This window comes from Phasianus colchicus, chromosome 12 (assembly GCF_987193195.1).
Source record: "Phasianus colchicus chromosome 12, bPhaCol1.hap1.1, whole genome shotgun sequence".
Classification (NCBI taxonomy): domain Eukaryota; kingdom Metazoa; phylum Chordata; class Aves; order Galliformes; family Phasianidae; genus Phasianus; species Phasianus colchicus.
In genome coordinates, this window is record NC_143447.1 from 4,350,591 (window position 1) to 4,376,657 (window position 26,067).

Below are 26,067 nucleotides of genomic sequence, written 5' to 3' on the forward strand. Positions count from 1 at the left end.
GGCTCATTCAAACAATTCCAGTAACAGCAGATGGGGAGGTTAGAATTAAAAGCAATAATGACCAGTCCTGTAGCTTTCTGTGTTTGCGAAGGAAAAAAAGTGGTGTTTGGCTCATATCCATCTTCTGTCCAGTGATATTATTAACTAACTCATTTGTAAGTGTGCCGAGTAAAACAGCCCCTGAAGGATTTTTTACTGGCCCAGCATCATGCTCCTTTTTGTACCCGGGAAATTTTATGTACCTATGTGTTTTAATTGCATTTGTCTCAGTATGAGAGGGTTAAATGGAACCAAAGTCAACAACTTCTACTTTTTGGTCTGAAACAGCAGTTTGAAACCGAACTCTGCCAAAACAAGAAAAAATCTACTTGCAGGCTGCAGCAGTTGTTTTCTTACTTCTGATCACTGCATGAGTAATGCATATTCCTTGGCCACAGTGGCTCAAAGAAAACAACTGGGGGATGAATGCAGTTCTTTCAAGTTAGTAATTTTCTTCTGTAAATGCTAAGTTGTGCTCAATGACTGCCTTTTTGGTTTTATATCCTTTGTCATTAAGCATTTTCCTTAAAGTTAGAAGGGTAGTCCTGCTTCCTTCCCATGCTCAGAAGCTGGCTATGGCCAGCTTCATGACTTCATCAAGCTACAGAAAAGAGCAGATGATGTCACGTACCAGGTAAGCCAGGCAATGGAAAATTGCAGCTTGGATGGTATGATGCTGGGAATTGTTCTGTGTTCTCATACTAAGCTTTTCAAACTCAGATTCTCCCCCTACTTTGTTTTTAGAACTTACTTTCACTTTTGAAAAGGTTAATACAGCACAGGAATATTATTTTAAGGAAGAACATAAGCTAACAAGCAAACTCAAAGTTACCGTTGCTGGGATGGACTTTTAAAGCACACAGAGGACACACACTATGGTCAAGCCAATTATAACAGCTGTTGTATGACAAGATCTGGTACAGCTGGGTTCTCTTTGGGTTTAAATACCAGGTTCTGATAGAGGTCTTAAACAGGGAGAGCACCGAAACGTTCTTAATTCTGTTTTTCTCTGAAGTTAAAATACTTTGCCCTCCCTGCTCAAACTCATGAACACTAACGATACTCTGAAAGCCTGCAGAAGGACAAGAGAAGTTTCACTGCCTAAGGAAAAAGAGACACTTTAATGGCACATTTTCCATAAACACTGTGTGAATAAGACAAAATTCACATTCATCCTGGAAATGCTCCAATAACACACAAGATGAGCACAGTCAGTGATCCCCACTGAAAATTACACACAATTTTAATGGTAAACAATTACAACTATGGCACTACAGTACTTGAAGATATCCTAAAGCACATCGGAATCAGTTTTCAAGGTGCCGATTACCTCATCAGTAAGACACAGACACATCAGCAATGAAACACAGGGGAGGCTGTGAACACCAACTGTTATGCTTTCCACCGCTTTAGCAAAATCCTTGTAAATGGTCTTCAGCTTCTGAAACACATCCATGGCCCCCCCCTCCCCACGAGTTATAAACTCTCATCTCATGCAGCTGTTAACACCTGGAAAAATCCCTTCTGCCTACACAATGAGGAGGAGCTCTGTCAGTGCTGTAGCATTTTCCATAATGCCACACTACTTTAAATGCTCAATATGCAACACACCAGAGCAGAAGCGTTCTGAGAGCTGGGCGTTCTGCAGTTCTGTTTTACATAGATCACGTCTCCAGTTGTGTACGTGGCTAAACAGTGACTAACAAAAAAGGATAACCCTCACTCAGACACGTTTTGGTGAAAAATACAGAAGTCTCTGAACTGCAGGGAGCAGCTGCTACTTGCAGAGCAGTCGCAAGCAAGACAAATTCCTGCCTGTTAGCATGTACTGTGATCAGCAGTTAAGTAGAAACATTTGGCTTGAATGAAATGAGATATCCCTCCCCTCCCACAAGCTAGTAGATAAATATAGGCTATACAAGTAAGGTTAAAAATGTAATACTAGGCCAGGTGCAGTATAGGTTACTGGTTCAGTGCTTACTTTTTTTTTTTCTTCTGACACCACACTGAATAGAATACAGTGGATAAGCAAAGTTCTCCACCAGGAAGAGAAATACTTGTGTTGCCACAACAAACTGTTCATGCTGTCCATCTGGTTTTGCAGTGGGAGAAAGTTGAATTAGGTAAGGGTTTATAACGTATTTGTTCCAGGAAAGCATATGGCCAAGTCCGTACACCACGTGCTGCAAGAACAAGGCTGATGTGATTGCACTGCATTCCCACGGCCACAGCTGACATGGACCACGCTGGATACCATTGCCCAAGACCTTAACATTACAGAGAAAGTGTTACTGAAAGTAAATGCTTACGTGAGAAATTGGTCTGACCCCAAAAATTAACAGAAATAAGAAGCTGCTTAAAACAAGTAAGTAAGTGAATGGCATGAAGATTACAAATAAAGTTCTTACAAGTACAGAAAGGCACATTTACATCACCAGTTTGCAAGAATGCTGCATACACCTGACTCCTGCCCATTAAACTGTTTCTGCCCGCAGCTAGTTGTGCAGTTTAAGGTTTGTATTCCCACACCACAACCCTAGAAAGCAATGCAAGCCAAGCAGCACGCAGACATAGATGGAATTGACTTACTTAATGTCCCAGCTGGGAGCAGCAGCTGCCCTCTGGGGTTTAAAAGCTGTAAAAAAAATATTTCACATCCCACACAACAGTGAAGTCTGTCAAATGTCACCATCTATTCTGATTAGAGCCAACTCCGACTGCGTGAAACTGAGAAACGGGAGTTAAACCATCTGCAACTTAAACAATTAAGAGTTCTATTTACTGCTCAACTTGAGGATTTATAGAATCTATTGTGATTATCTGTATGTATACATCTGGGCTCCCATAACATAACATATAGACTCCCATACCTATATATAGAGAGACTATTAATGGGAGTACATATGATGTATATAGTATATATACATATACACAGATGTATATATAGTATACGTATGTGTAAATACATATATATAATGACTCCCATTAACGTACCAGATAGTCACAACAGATTTTAAGTAATGTTCCATTTTGCTGATCGTGTATGAATATGGGAACTGAACATTTTCTACAGCTTTTATATTAAGTCAGTCAATCTCTCCTGGTTTAAGATGATCTGAAAAAACCATAAGACTGACATTTCAAGAGGAGCTCACCTGACTGTAATTTCTATTTGTATTTCTACCAGGTAACCCACAGCAAGGGGACAGGAGCTTACCCACTTGCACTAGGTTGAGCTATACAGTACAATTTGTAGGGAAATTTTTGCTGCATACGTGGTCTTTTTAGAAGCGTTAAATGAAAAGAGTACTCACATGTTAAACTTCAGTTCTTGGGTGTTTTCAGGCTAGTCTATTCTACTGAAAGCATGCTCTACGTGAAGTAAAAAGCTGTTCTTACCACCAAGCTTTTCAGATTGCACCCGGTTACTGGCAGTGGGGGATAACTAGAAAGGGGGGGTGCAAGGAAAGCATTGAAATGAAGCATTTGTCAGATTTTGGGTGTTCTCAGAATTCCTGGATTTTGCAACATAGTTTTTCCTGACCACCTTTTTAAAAATCTCACTAGCAGAGATTATCTGACTTCCGCTATGTGCAGGAGGAGTAGAGCTGAAAACCTGGAGCAGCTATCTTTCTCTGTTGCATAGTCAGGTCTCACAAATTGCGTCATGCCGCGTGTGTACATCTTGAGACTGAAAATAAGAGATCCCACACTGGGCTAACAAATAAACACTACAGCTTACCGGAATCTGCTCCGGTCAACAAGTAGTTCTGGATTTACCCATCAAGCTGCTTTCCCTCTAGTTCCTATCTGAAGTGACAAAATACACATCAAGCATCTCAGACTCTATCCATCCGCTGCTTCCTTTCCGCTTCAAGCGAACTACAGGCACCGAAGCAGACAGAATATATTCAGGCCTAAGGCTGTTCTCTCAACCCCACACTTAGAGGCTGTGCTCCCAGTTCCCAGATGGAAAGAGAGCGGAGGTTCCACTGCCAGGAATTCTCCGAGTGAGTTTTAAAGCAAGGAAGTGTTTGTGATCAAACTACAGGATGACAGTCTAACAAGAGGCAACTTTTAACAATTCAAGTCTGATTAGAAAAAAAATAATAAAATAAATCAAGACAATTTAGATGTATATTTTTTAAGGTAACTTTTAAAGAACTTTTGGGGGAGGGAAAAGCATACGTGAAGAATACTTGAATTATTCTGCAGTATAGATACAATTAAACAACTGTTTATTTACAACAATTCATGAAATTCAGCAGCCTGAATACACACCAATATAGCAGCTATAGCAGCAATTACCTGGTCTACAATGATGCTGCATCTCATCTCTTCTGCAGACAAAGAATGATTGGTCAGAGGTCACGGCTTACTTTCTTGCACGAGACAAAACATTATGTGCAAGCAATTCCTTGATCTATACAACAGCTGTGAGAGCAACACAGTTCTACTGCTCTTTGTGATAAGCACATTTGTCTCGCTTGTGAAGAGAATAGAAAGCTTCTCTGATGTAAATGTGCCTTTAGAAAGTGAGAACTGGAAACATTAATATAAAAAAAGTCAAATAACTAGGTATTTCATGAAACTATATATATATATAAAAATTGAGTTATCACAACTAAAGCAGCAAATCAAAATCTGCTGAGGTTTTCTGGTATAACTAAAAAAAGTTAGTTTGTGTCCAAGTTCAGTAAGTCAAATGCTACCACTGACATGACGAAACTAAAACCCACAAGAGGAAATCGAAAAGTGCACAATGAAATTAATAGTCTTGGATCAAGTATTTATGGAAAAATGGAAATGTTTTGTCCCGTGGACTTGATAAGCGAGAATTAAAAGGAGGTATTAAAGTTTATCTGATCCAGATTTGGCTTGCCGTTCCACATAGAAGAGGATGTAGGCCTTTGCCTTTACCACAGTCTCCTCGTCGGTCAGAGTTACAGTACTGTCGTTGAAATGGAACCAACGACCTTCGTGAGCTGCGTACGCGGTGTAATGTCCAGATCCAACGCTGTCAGCGCGCGGGGAGAAGAGAGAAAGGACAATCAGAAAGAGACAGACCACCTCATTCTCTGACGCGCTCGCTGCTAGGCAGTAATGGACTAAGACTTCCAGGAACCACAGGAAGAAAGGAACTGACCGCTCTCTACAGCAGATGGTATGATTCTTCCCTTCTTCACTGCGGAGCTTTAAGTCGTCTGAATTAAGGTTTCACGCTGAGTTAAATTTGGGTTTTTAAGTATCAACTTCCTAGCACGCTGCTGTTCTTGCACAAGCAAGGCTTCTTGCAACACAGAACTTCCACGTTTGCTTACAGGGGAGTCGAGCAGTAGCTATGAAGACTGCACTGCGCTTTGTTTTTACACATCTTGCCTACTGAGGTCTAAAGAAACGTCTAAATTTAAATCAAGAGCACCCACAGCAAAACAAATACTAGACTACTAAAAGAAGTCCTTCAAGAGCAGTTTAAACAGACCCAACCTTTGGAGCCACATCTTGAAGCTAAGCGAGCTATACTCTCTCAATTTTCATTCCCTGCCACTCAAGACGAGGCCTGCTCTCACTTCTGTATGCTGCTGCAACACACGTTTCATGTTTCCAACCATCTCATTCTGTTCTAGCCATGGCTGGCTCTCCCTTAATGCCTGTACTTCTCCTTGGACCTCAAAGCACCAGTCAGATGCACTGTGGTGCTACGAAGGCTGCCTTTAGGAGTCTTGTCTTTTAGATAGTCCACCCTTTATTTCAAGCAGAAGGAGTGGTTCTGTAGACAAAATTTTGTGTAGTATCTTTGAATTGAATTTGGATATCAACAAGGATTTGATTAATATGACAGTTTCTTTAGAAGAACTCCTTCACAGCCAAAGAGTGATTTCCTCTAACTACTACTTCTTCCCTGGACAGACAGCTGTTTTCTCACTACTACAGTCATTCTCTAGAGTTCCATCCAGGGTTGGGAAACAAAAAAAAAGAATCAAACCTAAGCAACCCATACCCAGCAATTCTACTTCAAAATACAAGTACTACTCAGCTTTGTGGCACGCCAATTAGCATTGACTTTGAGGTTTCACTCCTGTAGGAGTGGCACGGCCTTCTCTCCTACATGTGTTCCAAACACACACTCTGGCATAAACACGTATGTGCCTTTCAAACTGAAGAGAAAAATATCTTTGCTTTATACTATGAATGTCAAAATGAAGCACAAACTTCTGGAAGGGCCCTTTACTCGCAGTGTTAGTTTTCACGCTTTTCATTCTTTCACTTTAGTGATTACCCCTAGAGACCGCCGAGGGGAATTCACAGGAATAACTACATCATAAATGTATCTGTCTGATGTTATTTCAACTTAGTTCCACAAAACCTTGTAAATTACTGCATGTTTCCACCAGTGATATATACAGACATTCACTAGGAGAAGAAAAGCCTTAAATAAGGTGGCATGTAATTCAGCGGGGAGATCTGCGCCCCGAAGCAGGCTTACTCCGTGTACTCACCCTGAGCCATGATGCACAACAACAGCTGCAAGGTCATAGAGACAGCTTTCTGGGCCACTGTTTTCAGGCTGCAGTTAAAAAGACAAAACTCTTCAGATTTCAGCGATACCTGCTGCAATTTGTAACAAAGACATATATGATGGAAAGGATTTCTCTAGGAGGTTTCCGTGGGAGTCTCCGTACCTCTAACAGGTAACATTTCATGTCTAGGCCTCGTAAGGGAAACTCAACGTACGTATCAACTTTGTTTCTTAGATATGCTGTCCAGTGAAATCGTTTCAAGTGTAAGCATAGCACCTGTGGGATTAATAGAATAAAACAGAAGCATTAGAGGAATTGGCTGAACTTACTGCTACCTATCTGGAAGGGTCGGGTGTTGGTCTAGGAACAGCTGAGCAGCCGTTTCTCTGACAAACTGCCATGCTATTACTTTTCCTGTTTATACAAACCTTTGGTAGTTTCTGAATCCAGAATTTTTTGGTGGACTTCTGTTTCTTTTTGCATTTATGACACATATACAGCTCCGTCTCATCAAGTTCTTCCAGGTCTGTAAAACTGCGAAGACAATCTAGAAACAAGAACAACACACAAATCAAGATTATAACCAATGATCTTCGTAACATAAAATGCAGCAAACTCAGTAACATGAAGGTGTGCCTGTGTTGCAGTCAGTCTCGTTAATCTACAAGTCGTGCACCAAAATCTGCAGCTGCTACACATCAGCAGGTTCTGACACGCGATGTTCCTTGCTCCTTTCAACAAAGACAGCTATAAGCAGTTCCAGAAGGAAAAAAAAGACTCCCTCAAACAAGATTCCTTCCACCACTCAGCACAATGGTTTATGTTCAGAAGAAATTTCATTACTGCTCAACTTACAGAAGTGATTTCGTTTTAAGTACAGAATGAACAGAGGTAAAAAAAATGTTTTTTCACTTAGTATTTTGCAGTTTGCATCAGGTACATTTATGAACGCATCAAAATTAACATCCTTTAAAACAAGATCAATCACAGCAACTCCGCCTACCTTTACGGGACTGTGTTTATGTTGTTTAAAAAGCAGAGACTCACAAGAGTCAGCCTCACTCTGCATGAGGGGCACGCTCACAAAACGTGCTTGTAAGCACAGTGCCTTAGTGTACAGCTCTTATATATCGACGTACACAAACGTGGGCTGGAAGAACCGGACAAGATGGAAAACACTGACCATGAAGAAAGCAGTGCCAGTATTTCCCTCGGTATTTAGCTGACCTGCACATCTCAAACCAAAGCACCTCTCAGCCCCAGTTTATTAAAGCAGCACATCAGTACGTAGTGATGTGTGAGACATGGCATGGAAAATTGTTTTTGCATTTTTTTCTACTGCAACATCTGATAAAAATCAGCACATTCCACCAAGTCATAACCTGGCTGAAAGCCTGGCTCCTGAAACAGATGAGTGTACACTCCAGTTCTCGTTAATGAGCTCATTATCCAGGCACCCTTACCTCGTAGTGTGCACATTGGTCCATTTTCTTGATTTTTAGTACGTTTATTTCTGAACTGACTTGGAATATCTAGCGAAAGATCTGGGAAAACAAGCATAACGAAAAAGCTTTAGTTAGGGTGGAATAAAACAATGCTTAATCATTCCACACTAAACTTCTGTTTCAGTCACATGACACCTCAATGGATCAAATTTCAGATTTGTTTTCCTACCTTGTATCACCCCTTTTTTTTTAAAAAAAAAAAAAAAGGAGGCATCTTACCTAGGAATGGGTCAAATTTTCTAGATTCTGTTCCACATATTAAGCAGTTGACTTCATTTTGAAGAATGCCTCCAAAAATGGCTGTGACAACAGTAGAGGCTCCATTTCTAGGCAAATCAGAACACAGAAGTCAGAAATCTGGTCTGGGCTTCATTTGTAATATGTCATACAATTAGTTTATCACTCGTTGCTGCTACCGAGAAGTTTAGTCCACAAAGAGGGACTGTTCATTCACAGGGCTTTCACCCATCCCACAAGTGCCTTCTGCAAGTATTCAGCTGTTGCAGTACTTTACCTTGTACCAACAGGAAATATGAACTGAACTGCATATGCTTTACACAGACACTGGGTATTTTAGTGCTGAAGTACTGGCTGAGTCCCTTTTTATCAAGCAGAGCTGATTCTCACAAGGTGCCCTGTGACTAAGGCAGTTTCCAAATGATTTTAAACAAAAATTCTTCCCTCATAGGTAGGTCAACCATTTTGTCTGGAAACTTCACCCTTCTTTGCTGCAAGTAATCTGGACTCCTTTAAATCAAGTTCCTATATTTCTCCCACTTTGCTACCGAAGACAGCTTATGTTACATTAAGATATGCTAAGCAATATCTACCAGCATCATCATCCTCTACACTTCCATTAGGTTAAGTCTCTTACTGAATCTTTTCTGCAGATTAGGTAATGAGACAGCCCAATGAGAACAAACCATTTTATTATACAACTCTGCAATAACTTGTTAGTTTGTGCTTGTAGTTCTGATGCTGCAAGCTTGCAAAAACCCGTGTTCTGTATCAGTGCTCCACCTCTACCTTAAGCAGAGCTGATATTAACTGTAAAGCAGAAGGAAATGGCTGCCCAAATAAATGGGCACTCAAGAAGAGAGTATTCACAGCATCCTCACATCGTAACCATTTAAGCACGTAGGACCTCAGCATGCCTCTGACAGAAGGCAGTTCACTGCTATTATATTCAACCTCTCCATGCTCAGAACTACTGTAGGTATCTCAACAAAGTTAAGTTCTCCCAGGGGCCAGATACATTTATGCACGTCCTGAAAACAAAACTGGTTTACTTTCCAAGCATTCGTTAATTCTAAGAGCAACTTTAGGCACTTGTTTTTTGGGGAGAGGGTTGGGAGCTGTCTACTATGTCCTCATCAGTACAGAAAGAGAAAATTCACTCAACTTCTGCTCAGACAATCCAAGGACCGAACTGACCTGACCTTCCTTCCTGAAGCAAATTAAAATGCTTTTTCCCCTGCAGTACCTTTAATGTGAGAAAAACCACACTGTATTTTAAGAGAGGTGCGTGGTTGGCAGCCCTGCACACAGCAGGAGGGTTGGAAGTAGATGATCATTGTGGTCCTTTTCAACCCTGGCTATTTTACAATTCTATGAATAGGCAGATGAGTGCCTGTTTCAGGATGCACAACAACATGAAAATCAACAGTGGCAGGAAAACAACAAAAAAAACAGCTTTAAGTGTGTGTCAGGTGATAAAACAAAATACAGAGACCATCTGCAGGGAAACTGCCTCAAGTCCAACAGAAGCTGCTCTGCTTTCTCCCTAATCTACAAGGTCCACTGACAATTTAAGCATACAGGTACTTGGTAGCCTTCCTGCCTCTGTATTTTTCAAGCCATCTATCACTCTAGAAGATAATTCTATATGCATACAGAACAGGAACTACACAGAGTTTTTCTCCTCAAGTGTTTACAACTTGTACGCTCACAGCCAGGACAAAGAATGCTCATCTGAGGGCCATACTTCCTTTGGGAAGGAAGAAGATCCCATAGGATCACAGTCCATGCCCCCGTAGCTTTGTAACTGTGACATTACACATTTGCTAAGGACAGCTCGAACAAGGAAACATGCACTTCAACTTTCAGATCCACCACCCAGACCTATGCAAAGGCACAAAGGTATTGAAGAAATAACTAGAAAACATTTCTTACATGCAACATTTGCTGCTCGCAGTCAGGCTAGAATTTTCTTGCAGAATTACTGAACGTGAAACACCATTAAAGCCACCCTGGAGTTCCAGGTGTAGGTGGTCCAAAAGGTAACGCATGAACTCGTGGGCATCCTGTTGCTGGTATCCCCTTGAGCAAAAACAAAAACATCATCACCAAAGGTTTGGGCTGCATTACTGCAAGACAGAACACGTCACTCAGAAGAACATACCTTTGTTTAGCAATACTGAGCAGGATTTAAAGAGCCACGTGCATTTTGAACCAAAGCCTCGGAAAGGTACACTGATGTGCAAAAAAAAAACCAAAACACCCCACAACCTCTGTTCCCTCACACACCGTCACTGTGCAGCTATCTCCACGAGTAAGGTAAGTTTTATAATGACAGAGCTGCTGCAGAACTGTTACAACTCACAGAACTGGATTCAGCCAGCACTCTGCTCATCTCAACTCTGGACCCCAGTTACGGTCAACGGACTGAAGTCTCAAAACTGGTGCCATTCAAGGACATCACCCAACATACAGGTGCTGTACCACGTCAGAATGACCGCATGCTCTTCATTTAGTACAAAGCCCACGCTTTGCTTTGGCAGTTTCAGTTGTTTGCTTGCCTGCTGGTTCCCCTCCCCACTGATAGAAGGTATTTATTCTCAGCATTTGGTTTCCCACACGCCACGTCTCTCAGTGACAATGCAAGCTTTGAAATCATTAGAAAAAAAGCGTATTTAATACAGGTATCTCCTGCTTAGAGAACAGATGGAAAAATCATCATAAACAGCTGAAGATTACCTTTATGGGATCTACTTTGCTTCAGATACCTTCCCAACAATAACTTCCTCCTAAAAGAACTCCTAACACAGCGCATTTGATCTCCAACAGGTATGATTAAATAACCTTTGGAATCATTCCACGCTGTTGGCTGTGGTCCTGATGCACGGGTTTTTACGCTGGCACACAAGTAAGTTATTTATAGATGAAAGATTCTTTGTATTTGATAAAAAGCTTAAGTCTAAATGCAGATCTTGAGAAGACTGTGAGAATATGGACAAACGCTCTTCAGCTGAAATGCAGAGTTTCTCTGACAGCTTGTGTAATATCACTGATCTGACTGCTCGTGTAATACCACAGGCCCACTGCTGACATCCCTTTTCCTACCGATAGGCAGATATGAAGAGAGACATTTACCAGGAGAATAGAGCGTGCTATTTATACAGCAGTAAGACTACAAAACACACATCTTGCAACTCAGCGTGAAGCTGCAGGCTATTCTGGCACGCAGCAGAATCAAAGCAGCAGCTTTAGTACAACCTCAAGGAGCAGGACTTCGGCAGCAGAGCTTAGAGACACTCTGGCTGCGCTTGTCATACACAAGTCTTAAAAACCATAAGCAATATTCTCTACACAGACCACACGTGAGATGAGACAGAATGCCATCTAGAGCCCAAGCAACCCTTTTTTTGTTCAACGTTCTGTAACAAAGTCAGTAACCTTCTGAAAGAAAAGCAGCACTTGCAGTCCTGGAGGCAGGCACACGCCTTCAACAACTGACATCTCTTTAAGCTTGAAAAAAATTAAACCAAGTTTCCAAGTATGCTTTTCCTCCCTGCCCCCATCACTTCATAAGCACAGCTGAAGCAGCTGCTTTGCTGTTGGTAAGCTACTGGTTCCAGCCACCTTTCCTGAGCATCTATGCAGCTCCTCTGTTCCATCTGGTGAGCAGCATACAACGCACAACAGGAACACCATCACCTTTTACAAGGTACAGTCAAGCACTGAACAAGCTTTCTCACTGGACCATGTGGGAGCAGGGATTTACTGACCAGCTGACACTACTCTCCAAGCGATTCCTCATCAGTTAATCATGCACGTGTTCCCAACTAAGTGGGAATAAGGGGAAAATAATTTTAAAACCCTAAAGCAATATAAAAACACTTTTAAAAACTCTGATAGAATCCACAGTGCTGAAAATTTGCTTGAGGAACTCAAATTGTTTCTTGCTCAGCCTATCGGGAATTACAGCGAAGACTGTAGTTGGAAAAATGATTGAAGACATCACGGATGGAGTTTTTGGTCACTGCATGAAACTACTGGTATTAAACTTCCTTGATTCTCTTAAGCCAACTGAAACAGACTAGGCAGTGTGAAGAATAGAATAAAACCACTTTTGTTATTTGGGTTACTCGTGTATGTTCACAGCATCTTTTCAGCACTGCTAGAGGCGTAACAGATAACAGCATCTTTACCACCTGAGAACATGGAGCAACTTACCTTCATCACAATATATCCTAACAGGTTTCAGTGCTCCTTTGAAAGAGGTTCAGGGGCCAGGACAGGGAGACCTTGGAGAGGAATGATACTTCAATTTACTTGAGTAACCATTGTCTTTCTTTTTTTGTCAGTATGGGCACAAAATGCCTAGTTTTATTACAGTCCTCATTTCACATCCAACTAGTGATGATAACTGTGCTTTCAGAGAATCAAGGAAGTTTTACCCAGTACATTTGCATGTAGACCTGCACATTTTTAATCTGACTACATCAGTTTCTTATTGGAGCAAGCTTGGAATATGACTCTGATCTAAAGGCACTTTTGCTTCTTTGCCACGAGGCACAAAGTATCTCTACAAACACTTTACAAAGTGTTTTAGCATTTGAGATCTCTGCCATCTCCAACAGTGTTACATGCAGCATATGGTCGAAGAGTGGGGAAAAAAGATCTACTGACCAACACAAAAGCAAACATAAGTAAGGATTTTTTTTCCAGGCGTATTTGTGGACATACACATAGGAAGTCTGCATTCTCCATCTCCCACATCCAGCAGGTTTGAGATCATGACACCAACAACACAAGATTACAATAAAAAATAATGTTATTTCACAAAACTTACCTAAAATTTGGCATAATTTTCCAAACAACATAAAATAAGGACTCTGGACTAAACGCAGTTTGGCTTCCTTGCCATAGAGCACAAAGTGTCTTTCTGAATTCTTCCACCAGTGAACTGAAAGAAAGTAAAAGCTGGTGATGAATATGGGCTCGCATTATAACTCCTGAGGGTTTACTAGCTCAACGGTACAAATACCAGACGTTACCTTGGTTAAAATTGTAGTGACTGAGTACATTCCAGTACTTCAAAGAGTTTATGTCTAAAATCCTACCCATAACACCAGAGGTGGACAGGTTAGGAAAATTACATTTCAGATACCGGAAATCTATGTACCCTTCACCATTACGTTGTAAAGTCTACTAGCATGGTCACTTCAACACTTGCTGAAACAAGTTACAGGCTCTAAATGGCACAACCACGTGGCAGTATTTACCTAGCACTTCCTAACCTTACCTCTAAAGGTACTCCAGCACTTCCTGATTTATTTGACTGCCTCCCCCTGCAGGACAAGGCTGACACGAGGCCACTGCAAGCAGCAGTTCCTTTTTCTTGTGCAGCCAACTATTTTTCTATGACACTGATCCTCTAGGGATCATTTTCTACAACTCTCTAACACTGAAAGCATATAGCAGCTCTACGAGTTGAGCATTTGCCATTTTCATTAAAGTTCAGTGACAACAAAGACGACTGCTTACACGTTGTTATCTCCCTGGCTCCTGGTATGGTAAGTTCTCCTGCCTGCTGTCTTCCCATTCCTCAGCTCCACAGCAGGCAATTCTTTGAAGTAACAGCAAAACTGCTGAATGTTACTGGAAAAAAAAGGAAAAAATGAATGAAATCCTTAAAGGGCAGAGAATAAAGGGAAGGTTATGTATCCTGGAGTCCATTATTTGAAATCCATGAACAAAACTTCACCTAGCGATGATAAATGATGGCAACAGGAACAGGTTTGTTTTGTTTTGTTTTTTTTTTAAAATATGTTCTTCCACAATACTACAAATACTGTAACAAATGCTTATCTTCTGTAAATGAGTGAATGAATCCGTAAATACACCATCATCCCAAATACCTGAAACAACTACATTTTGGCTCTGCTTTGACAAACAGGTTCTGTGAGAGACCGAGTTATCGGAAAGCATTCCCTAACAAAAACAGGCTGCAGCTGCTAAGGAAGTTAATGCAGTGTCATTGTCTACCTACTGATTCCACGCTCTGCTTCAGCAGTCCCAGTAATGGACTTGTGCTTTGTCCCTGGCAAGCTCAGCCCTGACTGACAGAGAGGAAGTACCTGAGCGACTGAAGGATCGCATTCATGAAACACGTGTTCCCCAGGTTCCGAAGGCCTGTGGCACAGAGGGCAGTGGTGCTTCCCTGGAAGTGAGGATGGTTAGGTTAAAGACACACACATCCCTGCTCACCTGCTTTCTCCCAGCAGAGCTGCTACTGTGATATCAACACAAATTTTAACAATCATTAACTACTCGATTTGAAAAATGCAGGTCCAAAGCCAAAGCAACCCTGGCGGTACATTTTCAATGTCACTAAACCCAAAGACTTTGCAAAGCAGCAACTGACTGCTTTGCTTTTGCCACCCCTCCCCTTTTATTTCCATTCATCATCAGAGCTTCTTTGCTTCCCACTCAATTATTTCTCGTAGCTGAAGACAGCTATTACTTCAGCTCCACTGGAATTCTCTGCTGTGCTGCAGGCCCAGGGGCTGAGAGGACAGCACTCTGCTCTACATTCCCTCTGGTGAAGGGTGAAAACAAGGCAGTCACACAGAGCCGAGTCACTCTCCCTTCTTTCCCCCTCCCTGAAATCTGTGAGAAATTATGTGGATTAGAAGATCCCTCAACTCTAGCCACCGCAAACAGGCATCTGGTTTGGAGCATTCTTTGACTGGAAAATACTGTGCAGCTTTTCAGACAGAGCTGGACTGTGTTCTCCTGGGTTCCGATCGACAGACGTGAAGTCGACCCATCAGGAAGACAGAACATGATAAGGAGTACAGTCTTCAGAATATTTCACAGCTGCTTTGGAAAGCAAGTTTTTCATCAGTTGTTCCTTAAAAGTTTTAAAAGCTTTCTACTTTTTCTTAATAACTACTCTTATCCCTTTAGACAAAGGCCTGCCTCTCTGTCTTCTTTCTGCACTCTAAAAGGAACAAAATAAACACCCCGTCTACTCAAAATAAGGTGAAATGAAAATAAACCCCTCCTTCTAGCTGTTTTAATCTTGAGTACTACCCTGCTTTCCATCTCACTGATCTTAAGGAACAAAGAGAAGCTCAAAGTGTAGGCCAGCAGAAGTACAGCAGAGTATCAAACGTTATTTAATGAGAACAGGCTCCCTCAGTGTGGTCAGGAGATGAGGAAGACAAAATAAACCAGGAAGGAGTTGGTAGCTGACTAAGTACTTTAAATCTAGGCCAATTATAAACCTCAAAAGGCTTAGCAAAACGTTGTATTGCTCTGTTATACTTACATTTACTTTTAGTAACTTGCTGTTCAGAGATGAGTTTTCCAATAGTTTTCTTTTCCTGTGTCTGTCTGATGTAAAGGCCGAACTGTTGGGAAGCAAATAAAACATGTTACTATAAAACAAAATCTTGCAGGAGACAGACAACAGATAATCATCCCAATGTCATAACAGTTATCACATCTGCCATCAGTTGTCATTAAGACAGCAAAGAGCTTCCTGATCACTACGTATGCGTTTCATCCTCTGAAAATAGAATGCATAGTGTACAGATGCACATCCTATTTTTGACACCCAAGTCCAAGTTAACTGTGTCAGGCTACGCATACTGCAGTGTGTGCCCTGAGACATGCCCTTGTTACGTGCCACCTCTGATCTGAAATAGCCTTCATCTTCTCCCATAACCAAAGGAGTACTTAATAGAGTTTTCTATAAAATACTTCTGCTGGAAGAGTCGTCCTGAACTCTGAGAAAGCCAGGACAAGGTAAAGTACCAAAGGCCAGAAGTATCTGAAGTGCAATCAGTAATGTATTGCACTTCTCTGACGTATGAATACACCAGGGTGTAACACTTGGGTAAGACTCATACAGTACCACAAGAACAACAAGCTTCTCTTTTCCACAGCATCAGAAATCAGAGGCCCAGGATTCTGCCACGGAGGACTTCTCTTTAACAGCAGAACCACAGCACATTCCAGCTTTTAGGCTTCGCTCTATTTCAGTTTTGTTTTTGAACTGAACACCCTCCAAACATTCAGAAGCTATCATTAGACATGATGGAATCCATCACCACAACATCCGCCCCTGGAAGAGCGACATCTCCAGGTGTGCTCTCACTGTGGGGGGTGCAGGCACATCTCACTACATTAATGCACTAATGCTACTTATGAAGTCCCCAGCACACTGAGGAAGGACCCAGACACTGTGACATCGCAGCGACTTCAGAGGAATGCTGTTTGAACTCTGGGGCATTTCAGTAGATTGGGAAGCACTGTATGCACGTGCACTTCCGCTTAGGATTAGGGAAGATCTGCAAGCAAACTAGGAAAAAAATATTTGCTATCTAGCACAGGCCACAGCATCTGCATCACAGAGATTACAGTATTTACTTTTCCATGGCAGAGAGCCAGAAAGCGTCACAGGAAACGCATGTTTCTTCTGTACAGTTTAAGTTCATAAACCTTTCTTAGTCTTTCTGCCTGGAAACCAAACTATGCAAATAACATGAAAACTACTTCCACCAGCATTTCAGTTTCAGTTTCTTTGCTTTGGAAACTTTTCTGCTGTGATTCTGTTCTGGAAATCCTGTCCCATTTCTAAGGAACAATATAGGTATTACTGACATGGGAGAAAGAAAACTAATGAATTTCTAAATTCCTGCACACACAGCACAGCATATAAGAAAGAGGATGTACATGATCAGCCAAACCTCTTCCATTCTGCTACTCAGTGATGAAAAGGCATTTTTAGATGTGCACAGTATCACTCATATGATGACCAAAACACAGGTACTAAATGTGCACAGAGAACAGAAATGCCATTTAAATGATGCAATACTGTCAGCCTACCCAAAGCACGGGTAGCAAACACACCACTTACTTTTCCAAGTTCTGTAGGTGCTCTCTGACCTTCTGCACCAGTCCCAGCTTGGTATCATTCACTACAAAGTCATCACAGCGATAACTGCAAGAAGATTTATCAGAATGAAGAATATTTATCAGAAAAAGAAACATTTATACATACAAGCTTTAAGTAAAAATACCAAATCAAAGTTAATCCAATTTCAATGAAGTCAGAGAGCAGTCATGCTGGAAGCACTGCAGTGATTCAGTGAGAATTATGAGGAGGAGAGGGGAACCCAACAGCTACAAACTGAGCCTGGTTCCCTCTGACCAGTGCCTTACAGCAAGAGATGGTCCAGGCAATATTTCATTACGTGTTTTTTATTTCTAGCTACTTCTTTATCAGAAAACACAAGGATTACCTATCACTCAACTTAGTGCACTGTTCAGTTAAGCAAAAACTCAAACTTGCTGTGTAACCAAAAGCAGCATCAGTAGACAACCCATACAAGATTTATCGAAAGAGGAACTGATGTCAGTAAGCAGAATATGAAGTTTTTAAATCGATGTATAGCAGAAACCCATTTATATGAATACCGTAAAACTATCATTAAAACCTCATGGGTTTGCCATCAAGAGCTGCTGAACTGATGTGCAGTGCTGGAGTTTCTGCCATGGAAAAAAGAGCAGGGAGGATGAACAGAGACATCGTGGTCTGTCCAGCTCACACCAGAGGGCTGTGGCAACTCACACCTCGTGTACAGCCACAAACACCACTTGTTGTCTCACCATTTTTATACATGCAGAAGCACGAACACAGAGAGCTGTGAGATATTTCCAAGGCAGGAGTGCAAAAATAACTGAGCTAAAAAAAAAAAACAAACAAGCAAAAGCTGCTCCCCCACTGCCTCCAGGTGAGCGCAAGGAGAAAAGCAGAAACAAGGTTGAAAAGAACCAAGCCACAGGTATTTACAACAAATGCCTTTTTGTCACTTACTAAGGATCCCAAATGATGCATAAAGAAATAAAACTTTAAAAAAAAAACACCAAAACAAAAAGCCAACTGCTTCCCTCCAGTGGAGATGCTCCTAGTAATAAGGGCTGTTGATGCTGCTTACTTGAGAGCTCACAGCCCAGCATTACAACGCCTAGCTCTGCAACAACAGGGTGTCAGCAGCTCCTCACCTGCTGTCTGCACGTACACCACCAGCAAAAAAAGGGAAACACACAAGCTTTAAGTAAAAATACCACAGCAATATTAAAGGTAGTAACAGTTCCTATGTAAACTATGGTTCAGTAAAGGTTGACAGCAATCAGCAAATTCTGTGATCACCTACAAAGATTTCACACTTCCATGGAATGCCATGGACTCTCTTACCCACAGCTAGCTCTTCTAACTACTTTTTGAAGGCAAGAAGATGGACATATACAAGGGCTGTACAAGAAAGGGGGAAGGAAAGACAAGACCCCTTATAACTAAGGGACAAATGCTGAAGCAGCATGGAACAGCCTAGGAACTGCAGACAGCATTTCACAGCATCTCACAGGGGCAGCCAACAAGTACCTCACCAACAAGGCAACCCATATGAAGGCATGAGAAACAGGAAGGCAAGAAAAGACTTCACACCACGTGCAACGCCTCACATGAGAGCAATGTGCATAAAATAAAGAGCAGAGAGACCCAGTGTCCTCCTCAGCCTGGCACAACGGTGGCTCAGCTCTGGGTGCCTGGCAGCCCTGTGGCATCCAACACAGCTCTCAGGGTCTGGCTGGTCTGTGGGGACAACCAGCTTACACTGGGCATCCTTAACAGCACAGCTCTCAGTGCTTCCCTCCTCGTTTGGCACCGACTCCACTACGAAATACATTCTCATCATCAGCTGGAGCAGATCCATGCTTTGTAAACTAACGAAGCTCTCGACTATCAGGTACAACTGGAATTTACAGCATTCTTTGCTGTGTAAATCTGTGATGTAGTACAAAGGCAACAGTACTGCCAACGTTAATTCAAACACTGAACTCATCCAGGGATTGCAGAGTTGGGAAAGTAAACGCCCTTCCCATGGCAAGGAGCCTGCAAAGCAGCACCCAGGATGTCTGGTTTTTTTTAGGGGCGCTTTCATCTGCAAACAGAAACTCAACACAACTCTCAGAACTTCCAAATGCTCAACACAGCAGCTGTAACTCCTAGACCTTAAATAAGGAATCCACACAAGAGCTACTGCCAGTGATGGATTTTTGAAAATTCAACAGTTAGTTTGGGAGGGAAAGAAGTTTGGGAATGCATTTATTTCCCAGGCACACTTTAATTAGCCCTGTTCACTTCTGTCAGCCATTTACATTCGTGCACAGGGACTGAAAGACAAGTTCAGTGCAAGGCTCTAACACACCTTACTGCTGCAACTAGAAGAGCTGCTTTCACGTCTGCACACCTGGACTTCCACTCTGAAATGCAATTACAGGGGACTTCTGGTTTCAGTGGGAATCAGATGCAAAATTCAATAAACCACATTAGCTCCAACAGTCACAGTATTTCATCTCCTTGGACTGAAAGGAATGGCTGCAACAGCCCTGCACTGCGCTCTTGTGACTGCTAAAGAGATGGGATGAAATTAAATGCCTTCTCATTCTAACAGCCTACACGGACGTACTCACTGCCACCACCAGCTAAGGAACACAGCTACTGAGAATCCACAGGATGAAAGCAGAACAAGAGTTTTCCACACAGCTCAACAAAACTCCACAACTAAAAAGTAGAAGTGCTGCGGAAAAGCCTCTCTGTCATCTTCATAGAAGTAGAATTTAATTAAGTCTTAGGATCGTATTTTCTTGACTTTCAAATTACTGAGGTTGCCCATACTGCTTTGCATAGAATATGATTTTAAATGAAAGTTCCCTTGGAAGCAACATAATTGCATAAACATCCCAATACCTCACAGCTTCACACCTACACTGAAGAAGCTGAAAACAACATTTTAGAACTCCATCTCCAGTAGCTGCTTATGGCTGGAGCTCACCCAACCATTTCCTTTAGCGGCAAGCACTGGTTGACAGCAACCCTTACAGAACTGCCAGAACACAGGGGCAGGCTTTGGTCCAAACGTTTTCTGCTGCATCTTCTTACATCTAAGCTCATTTCCATTGGGGGTGGGGGGAGGAATACATACATACGTGTGTATATACATAAACATGGGTGTATATACGTGGGTATATACACACACACACATAAGACTGCAATACCAAATCCGGGTATTTTTTTTCTGACAACCAAAAACCCCAAAGTATTCTAAGGAAAGCAAAAGATATGCTGCTTCTGAGACTCGCTCAGCTTCACATTGGCACAGCAGACTTGTAATCTGCCAGGGAATTATATGCAAGAGGAAGTCCCCACGGCAAAGCTCTCTGCAATTAGTTCCAGTTCAGCCACTGATGACTCAGCCTTCTGCTTTGATTACAGCAGAAAACACATCACATGCTGAACTGCTCCTTCTGCTTCTATTACAAATATGCTGTGAAACACCAGTAAGCTTCCAACGAGAGTTGCCCACTCCCTCCTCACAAACACATTCTGTTTCAATAACACGTCACTGCCCCCAGTTTGAGCACCATTTTTTGCAGTACAAAACATCAAGGTTTGAGATGAGGTCAGCAGGGAGCTGTGCTGTGTGCACACACCAAGCCTCTGTGAGTTCAGGCAGACCAGGCACACACCATTTGTCAGTGCAGATATAATCAAGATTTCAAATATCCCACTAGAATTCCTGCAGACGTTATTACTTTCAATGTGACTAAAAAAAAAAAAATAAAAAAATCACAGCTCAGAATTCAGTTGTTAACAGCGTTAATTGGGAAACTGGGATTAGCTTCCCACAGCTGTTCCAATGCTGGTAACACCAGTGCATGTTACTACTTGGAAAAAATACACGTTTTCACACAGGAATGGGCGAAACTGGTGGTCACTGATGTAAGATGTAGGAAAAAACAAAGTCCCCATACATCATAAAGCCACTCCCATTTTACTTCCCTCTGAGTTTAACAGCTCTACAGCTCCTGTCCCTGCTACACACACTGCCCAAGTCGTTTCTGAACTGCTCCAAGCAGAATTTCCTCAGGTGGAACACTTTAACTGGGATTTTACTTGCAAGCAACAAAAAACATTTGTTACAGAAGCGTTCTTCATAAAATGGACGTGTAAACTTCAGCTGATAGATTTTTTCCCCCATAAAGTACACAAAGATCTTCTGAACAAAACAGTACCCACCCACAGAGCTCTGCATGAAAGTAATTTTACAACACAGTAACACTGATCTCCCCAAGATCTGTACTAGGTATGTCCTGCACATAGCAGCCTGGGCTATGCTTCTGTCAACAGAACCACTTCCATGACTCTGCTATTTAATCTTGTCAGAGAACTTGATGCTGCCTCCAAGCAGGATCCATCACTCTCCCAAACTCTCACCATCCAAAAGAGGCCTTTTTTTCCCCAAAGTGAAGGAAAAAAGCATATTGAAAACAAACAAACACGCATTTACACATCTCACATTCACATCTGTTAGGCAGGATCTATGACATGTTACTTAACTTTCCAGTATCACAAATAAAGGATCCATGAAAAGCTCATTCATTAGATGAAAAGATGAAAGTAACTGAAGAGCAGCAATGAAAAGGCAGGTTCTAAACAAACCCAAACTATATATGTATGTAATACATATATAACCCGTATAGTTGTATTTACATCCAAAAGTTTGAACTGAGCCACTGAAGCACAGGAGTGCAGCCACAACCAATGCTACACAAGACAGGCAAAAGCAGATGGTTATCCCATAACTGCTTTAAAGCAGTCAGGTCTGGAAATCAAGAGATGAAGTACATAGTAATGTATATGAAATAATGCTTCACAAAAGTCTAAAGTTTACAGCTTCCAGTATGTAAAAGGTTGTCAAATTACTGCGTCGGAACTCTTACCAGTATGTACTGTAACTACTGCAATCCATACACACAGTATGCTGAACTTTTTCTTGTTTTTCTGTTTTCTTATGATTGGTCATAGGAATCTGTGCATCTTCATAATGCTTTTTGGCGTGGCCATTCACATATCTAAAATACAGGAAGAAAAAAAAGTGAGGCTTTGTAAACAATTATTTCACCAACATTCAGTGAACAAAGTAGAACAAAAACAACAAAATCCATCAGAACATGCATGCAGTATCATACAAGCATTAAAACAGGCAATTCACCTACACGAAAACATCAGTCAACTTTTGTTTTTATTATTATTTTTTTTAACCTGTTTACTCCCTCACTTTGTCCAAATCAGTTTTTCCACCATCTTCATAGCAGCCACACACTGGCATCTCTGTACTCTGTACCCAGGACCCTCACCAGGCCCATGCAGCTCCACAACCAAGAAAAGCACTGTTACTGTTTTCCACACTCATGACGTGGTTCGCTCTACATATTATTCTCCTATCTATTTTTCTTGGAGGTCTCCTTTGTCTTCCCACCCAGCACTCATTCCTTTTGTGATTATTTTAGCAGCATGGGTCACGTAGGTGAGAAAAGAACTCAAGTCCTACAGCTCTTTTGTTGACACAGCAAGTGTTCTCAAATCCAACATGTGAGATCTCTCTCTAGAAAGTCAAGCATCTTCAATTAACAAAGAAAAGTCATCACAAATGCAAGAGTCCCAGACATCAGCTGACAAATTAACTCTCAGAAGCGCATGGCCAGACCAGAGGTGACTTCACACCCCAACACGTCTTGCTTAATGCCAACTGCCAGGAGTTCTGCCCATCTCCACATGAAGGTTTTTCTGGTCTGCACTTGTTCTCACATGCAGGTACAAACAGTTCTGCTAATGCACTGTGCCAGTGAAGCCACGTGGCCAGGGACACTGCTGTGCTGGCAGAAAGCAGAGCAGACAGCCGTGCTTACAGGAGGTGGCTTTTTGCCTGACAGTGCAAATGACAGGTCTGTGAAGCCACACTTCCACCAGAAACGTTCCGGTGTTGTAACTGGTTGGTAATGTTCCCAGTGGGACCTGGAGGATGTCATTAAACCTCACCAAGTTTAATGACAGTGTCCCAGAACAAAAGCTCACACGCCAGCACAGACGAAAACGTTCCCATATCAGACAGTGAATGGTAGCACTGCCTACAGACTCAGTTTATTCATCACGACCATTTTTAGAGAAACAGTTTTTCGACAGTTACCCTGACATGCAAACAACAGCACTGACTGCCTCGTTCCCATAGAAATTCTTGGTGTGCTCCAGCTGATACAAAATCAGGTAGGTATGCTCTGAAGGAATCTGCAGAAGCCCATACACGCTATGATAACTGCTTTGTTCCAGAATTATACTACTGTACAGTTACAGTACTCTCTGCTAACCCAGACACTTGCTTTTTTACTCCAAGTAAGCTGTGCCCAACTTGGGTTTGGGGATTTCCATCTTGAATGGAACCTGACAACAGCCCACAGCATTAGCTGCTCTCCAGGCACCTTCATGCAATATGGCCTTGGGTTGGCAGGACATCCAAGGGCCCAAGTCCCAGTGCCCAGCTGCAGGCAGGCTGCTAACCACCCAACCAGGACTGAGCTGAGCGATCACATCCAGCACTCAGGTCTCTTTTGGACAATAACTGTGCTGGGTACATTCACCAGACTCTTAGAAGGAAGCGAAGAATCTTGCTTGGTGTTACACAGCATTAAATAAAGCCATGGAAGGCTTCCTTCAGGGAACGGAGGCATTTGGGAACTTCCTGAATGAACTGCCTTCAGCCAAGCAAGCAAGCAGAGGTCTGACTGAACAGCTTTCACACCAACACTTGATACCCACCTTCCACAATGGACACTGGAGCACGTCAGACAGACCCACGGGCTTTTATTTGACCGGCACACTACAAAAGACAGAAAAAGAAAAAAAAGTGTCAAGGTTCTGCTATTACACTTACATCATCCACCTGGAGAACAGCTGCACAGAGCAGCAATCTGTTCATCGGCCCACACAACCAGCAGACTGACTGCAGCGCTGCCCTCAGCCCTCTCCTTGGCCTGTTACAGCCCAGTGAAGTTTTACATTTCTTGTTTGCATTCCAGCTGCGTGAGGTCTACTTCATTTCTGCGTTGCATTTCAAAATATCAGAAGCCCAAGTTGTAAAAACACTGGGAATACTTAAAGCATTTATTTTCATTCGTAATAAGGCAGCTCACTCAGGACACAAAAAGAAGAAAAGCAGAGTTCTTTACTCCTGTTTCACAAAGCCTGTTACACAAGAAGCCATTTCCACAAATGGAAAAGCCTGGCAATGTGCTCGGCAGCACGCAGATTAAACACCATGTCACACATGGAGATACACGCAATAGTTATGCCCCTGCTGCATGCTGGTAAAGGCCCTATCCATAAGGGTTTTGTGCTCTCAGTCATGCACACATAGCTGAATGCTTAAAAAGCAGCACAGGGCTGTGCTCTGCAAATAAGACGTGAGAAAAGTCACCTTACAAATAACTTAAGTTTGTAGCTAAGTCTTCTAAGTCTAAGAAAAGTGAAATTAACTTTGAAATTTTTAAGCAAAAGGTCTGGGTAAGAAGCAGGAGATACTAAAAACTGATAGAACACCATCCCAGGGTGGAGACACACAAACTGCACAGCCCAACTCCCACCCCAACCCAGCAGAGATGTCTCTACTATTCACATTAACAGCAGAACAACCACAGAAAGTCATCTGTGCAGGCAGAACACAGAGAGACAACACGGGAGATCAGCAGTTCCAGCAGTCAGACATTTCTGTAGGCCATTAACACAATATTTACAGACATATTGCACTTTTAGATACCCAGGTAATGTGATGAAGAAGGAAAAACAAGAGGTGCACTTGTGTAGGGGCAAAAAGCAGCAATAAAAAGATGCTTCAATTTTCCCAAAAATACAAGAGGGTAAAATACCACCTGATTTTTCTACACAATAAGTAACTGCCAGTCAAGGGCCATGGAGGGAGAGAAGAACAGGGTCAGTTTGGAATCAGAAGAGCAGTTAGTCTACCTTAGGTATGTAAATGAGCTAATATACTTTTCCATCATTAGATTTTGCCTTTTTTATTTAAAATCAGATAAAAAACCAACAGAACACGCTAACACTGCTTCCAGGAGAATTACTTTCTGGTTTGTACTTATTATGACAAATAGTTGTATTTTAAATCATGGGCCCAATCCATGGAATAAGGATTGCATTATGAGAAAAAAAGCACAATCATTTCTGCATGCTGTGAAACAGCTGTGCTTCCCCATCAGTGCCCCCTGGGCAGCGCTTTCAGCCCTTCAGAGAGGGCTGGAAGTTCCTTCAATTGCTGCAATTACTGTACTTGGGGAAATCCATTTGCTCACACTGTCTGTGCTGTTGCTGGATTTTTGACAGCGAATTCTCCCATTTCTCAAGCTGATGGTTCCCACAACTGTGATGGCAGTCTTGCTGTGGATGGCACAGAGCCAGGCAGAGCAGCTCAGCCCTATTCTTCAGGTGTAAGAGAAAGAAGTTTGTCAAAACAGACAAAAAAGTTGATTAGGAAAATCCAAATTTTACCCTGACAAACAAGAGAAAACAAAGGGGAGACCGTGGCCATCATCAGAACAAAACATGCAAAATGGATCACTGGTCTGACTTGCTACTACTTCATCTCCCTGAATTACAGAAACTGAAAGGTAAAACATTAACCAGAAGGAAACAAAGACAAAAGCACTCACGTACTTAAACAGAGATATGGTATCAAACTGTTGCTTAAGTGCTGCATGAAAAACCAACCAATTAAAAATCCACTTCCATCACCCTACATTTGTCCTGCCAGAAGCACGAAGCAGTCCTCCCAGGATGAAAGTTCCAGCAGAGGTCTGCC

At 42.0% G+C, this 26,067-nt stretch overlaps 1 protein-coding gene across 6 annotated transcripts in view; it reads right to left on the reverse strand.

Annotated features, from left to right (window-relative positions):
• Nucleotides 1-1,257: 1,257 nt before the first annotated feature.
• Nucleotides 1,258-26,067, reverse strand: part of USP3 (ubiquitin specific peptidase 3) — a 36,875-nt gene continuing 12,065 nt past the window's right edge. For 5 of the 6 annotated variants that reach the window (XM_031616396.2, XM_090148701.1, XM_031616395.2 and 2 more), the window contains exons 2-15: nucleotides 24,018-24,078; nucleotides 22,145-22,276; nucleotides 17,217-17,300; nucleotides 15,624-15,705; nucleotides 14,428-14,510; nucleotides 13,835-13,948; nucleotides 13,140-13,253; nucleotides 10,238-10,384; nucleotides 8,285-8,391; nucleotides 8,024-8,104; nucleotides 6,989-7,107; nucleotides 6,723-6,836; nucleotides 6,540-6,607; nucleotides 1,258-5,056 (exon numbers count right to left, since the gene is read on the reverse strand). In XM_031616396.2, coding sequence (XP_031472256.1) covers nucleotides 4,891-5,056; nucleotides 6,540-6,607; nucleotides 6,723-6,836; nucleotides 6,989-7,107; nucleotides 8,024-8,104; nucleotides 8,285-8,391; nucleotides 10,238-10,384; nucleotides 13,140-13,253; nucleotides 13,835-13,948; nucleotides 14,428-14,510; nucleotides 15,624-15,705; nucleotides 17,217-17,300; nucleotides 22,145-22,276; nucleotides 24,018-24,078 — 1,472 coding nt within the window. In that variant the 3' untranslated portion in view covers nucleotides 1,258-4,890. Of the gene's footprint in view, nucleotides 5,057-6,539; nucleotides 6,608-6,722; nucleotides 6,837-6,988; nucleotides 7,108-8,023; nucleotides 8,105-8,284; nucleotides 8,392-10,237; nucleotides 10,385-13,139; nucleotides 13,254-13,834; nucleotides 13,949-14,427; nucleotides 14,511-15,623; nucleotides 15,706-17,216; nucleotides 17,301-22,144; nucleotides 22,277-24,017; nucleotides 24,079-25,922; nucleotides 26,062-26,067 lie in introns of those variants that run through there. The other variant, XM_090148702.1, reaches the window with a different exon arrangement.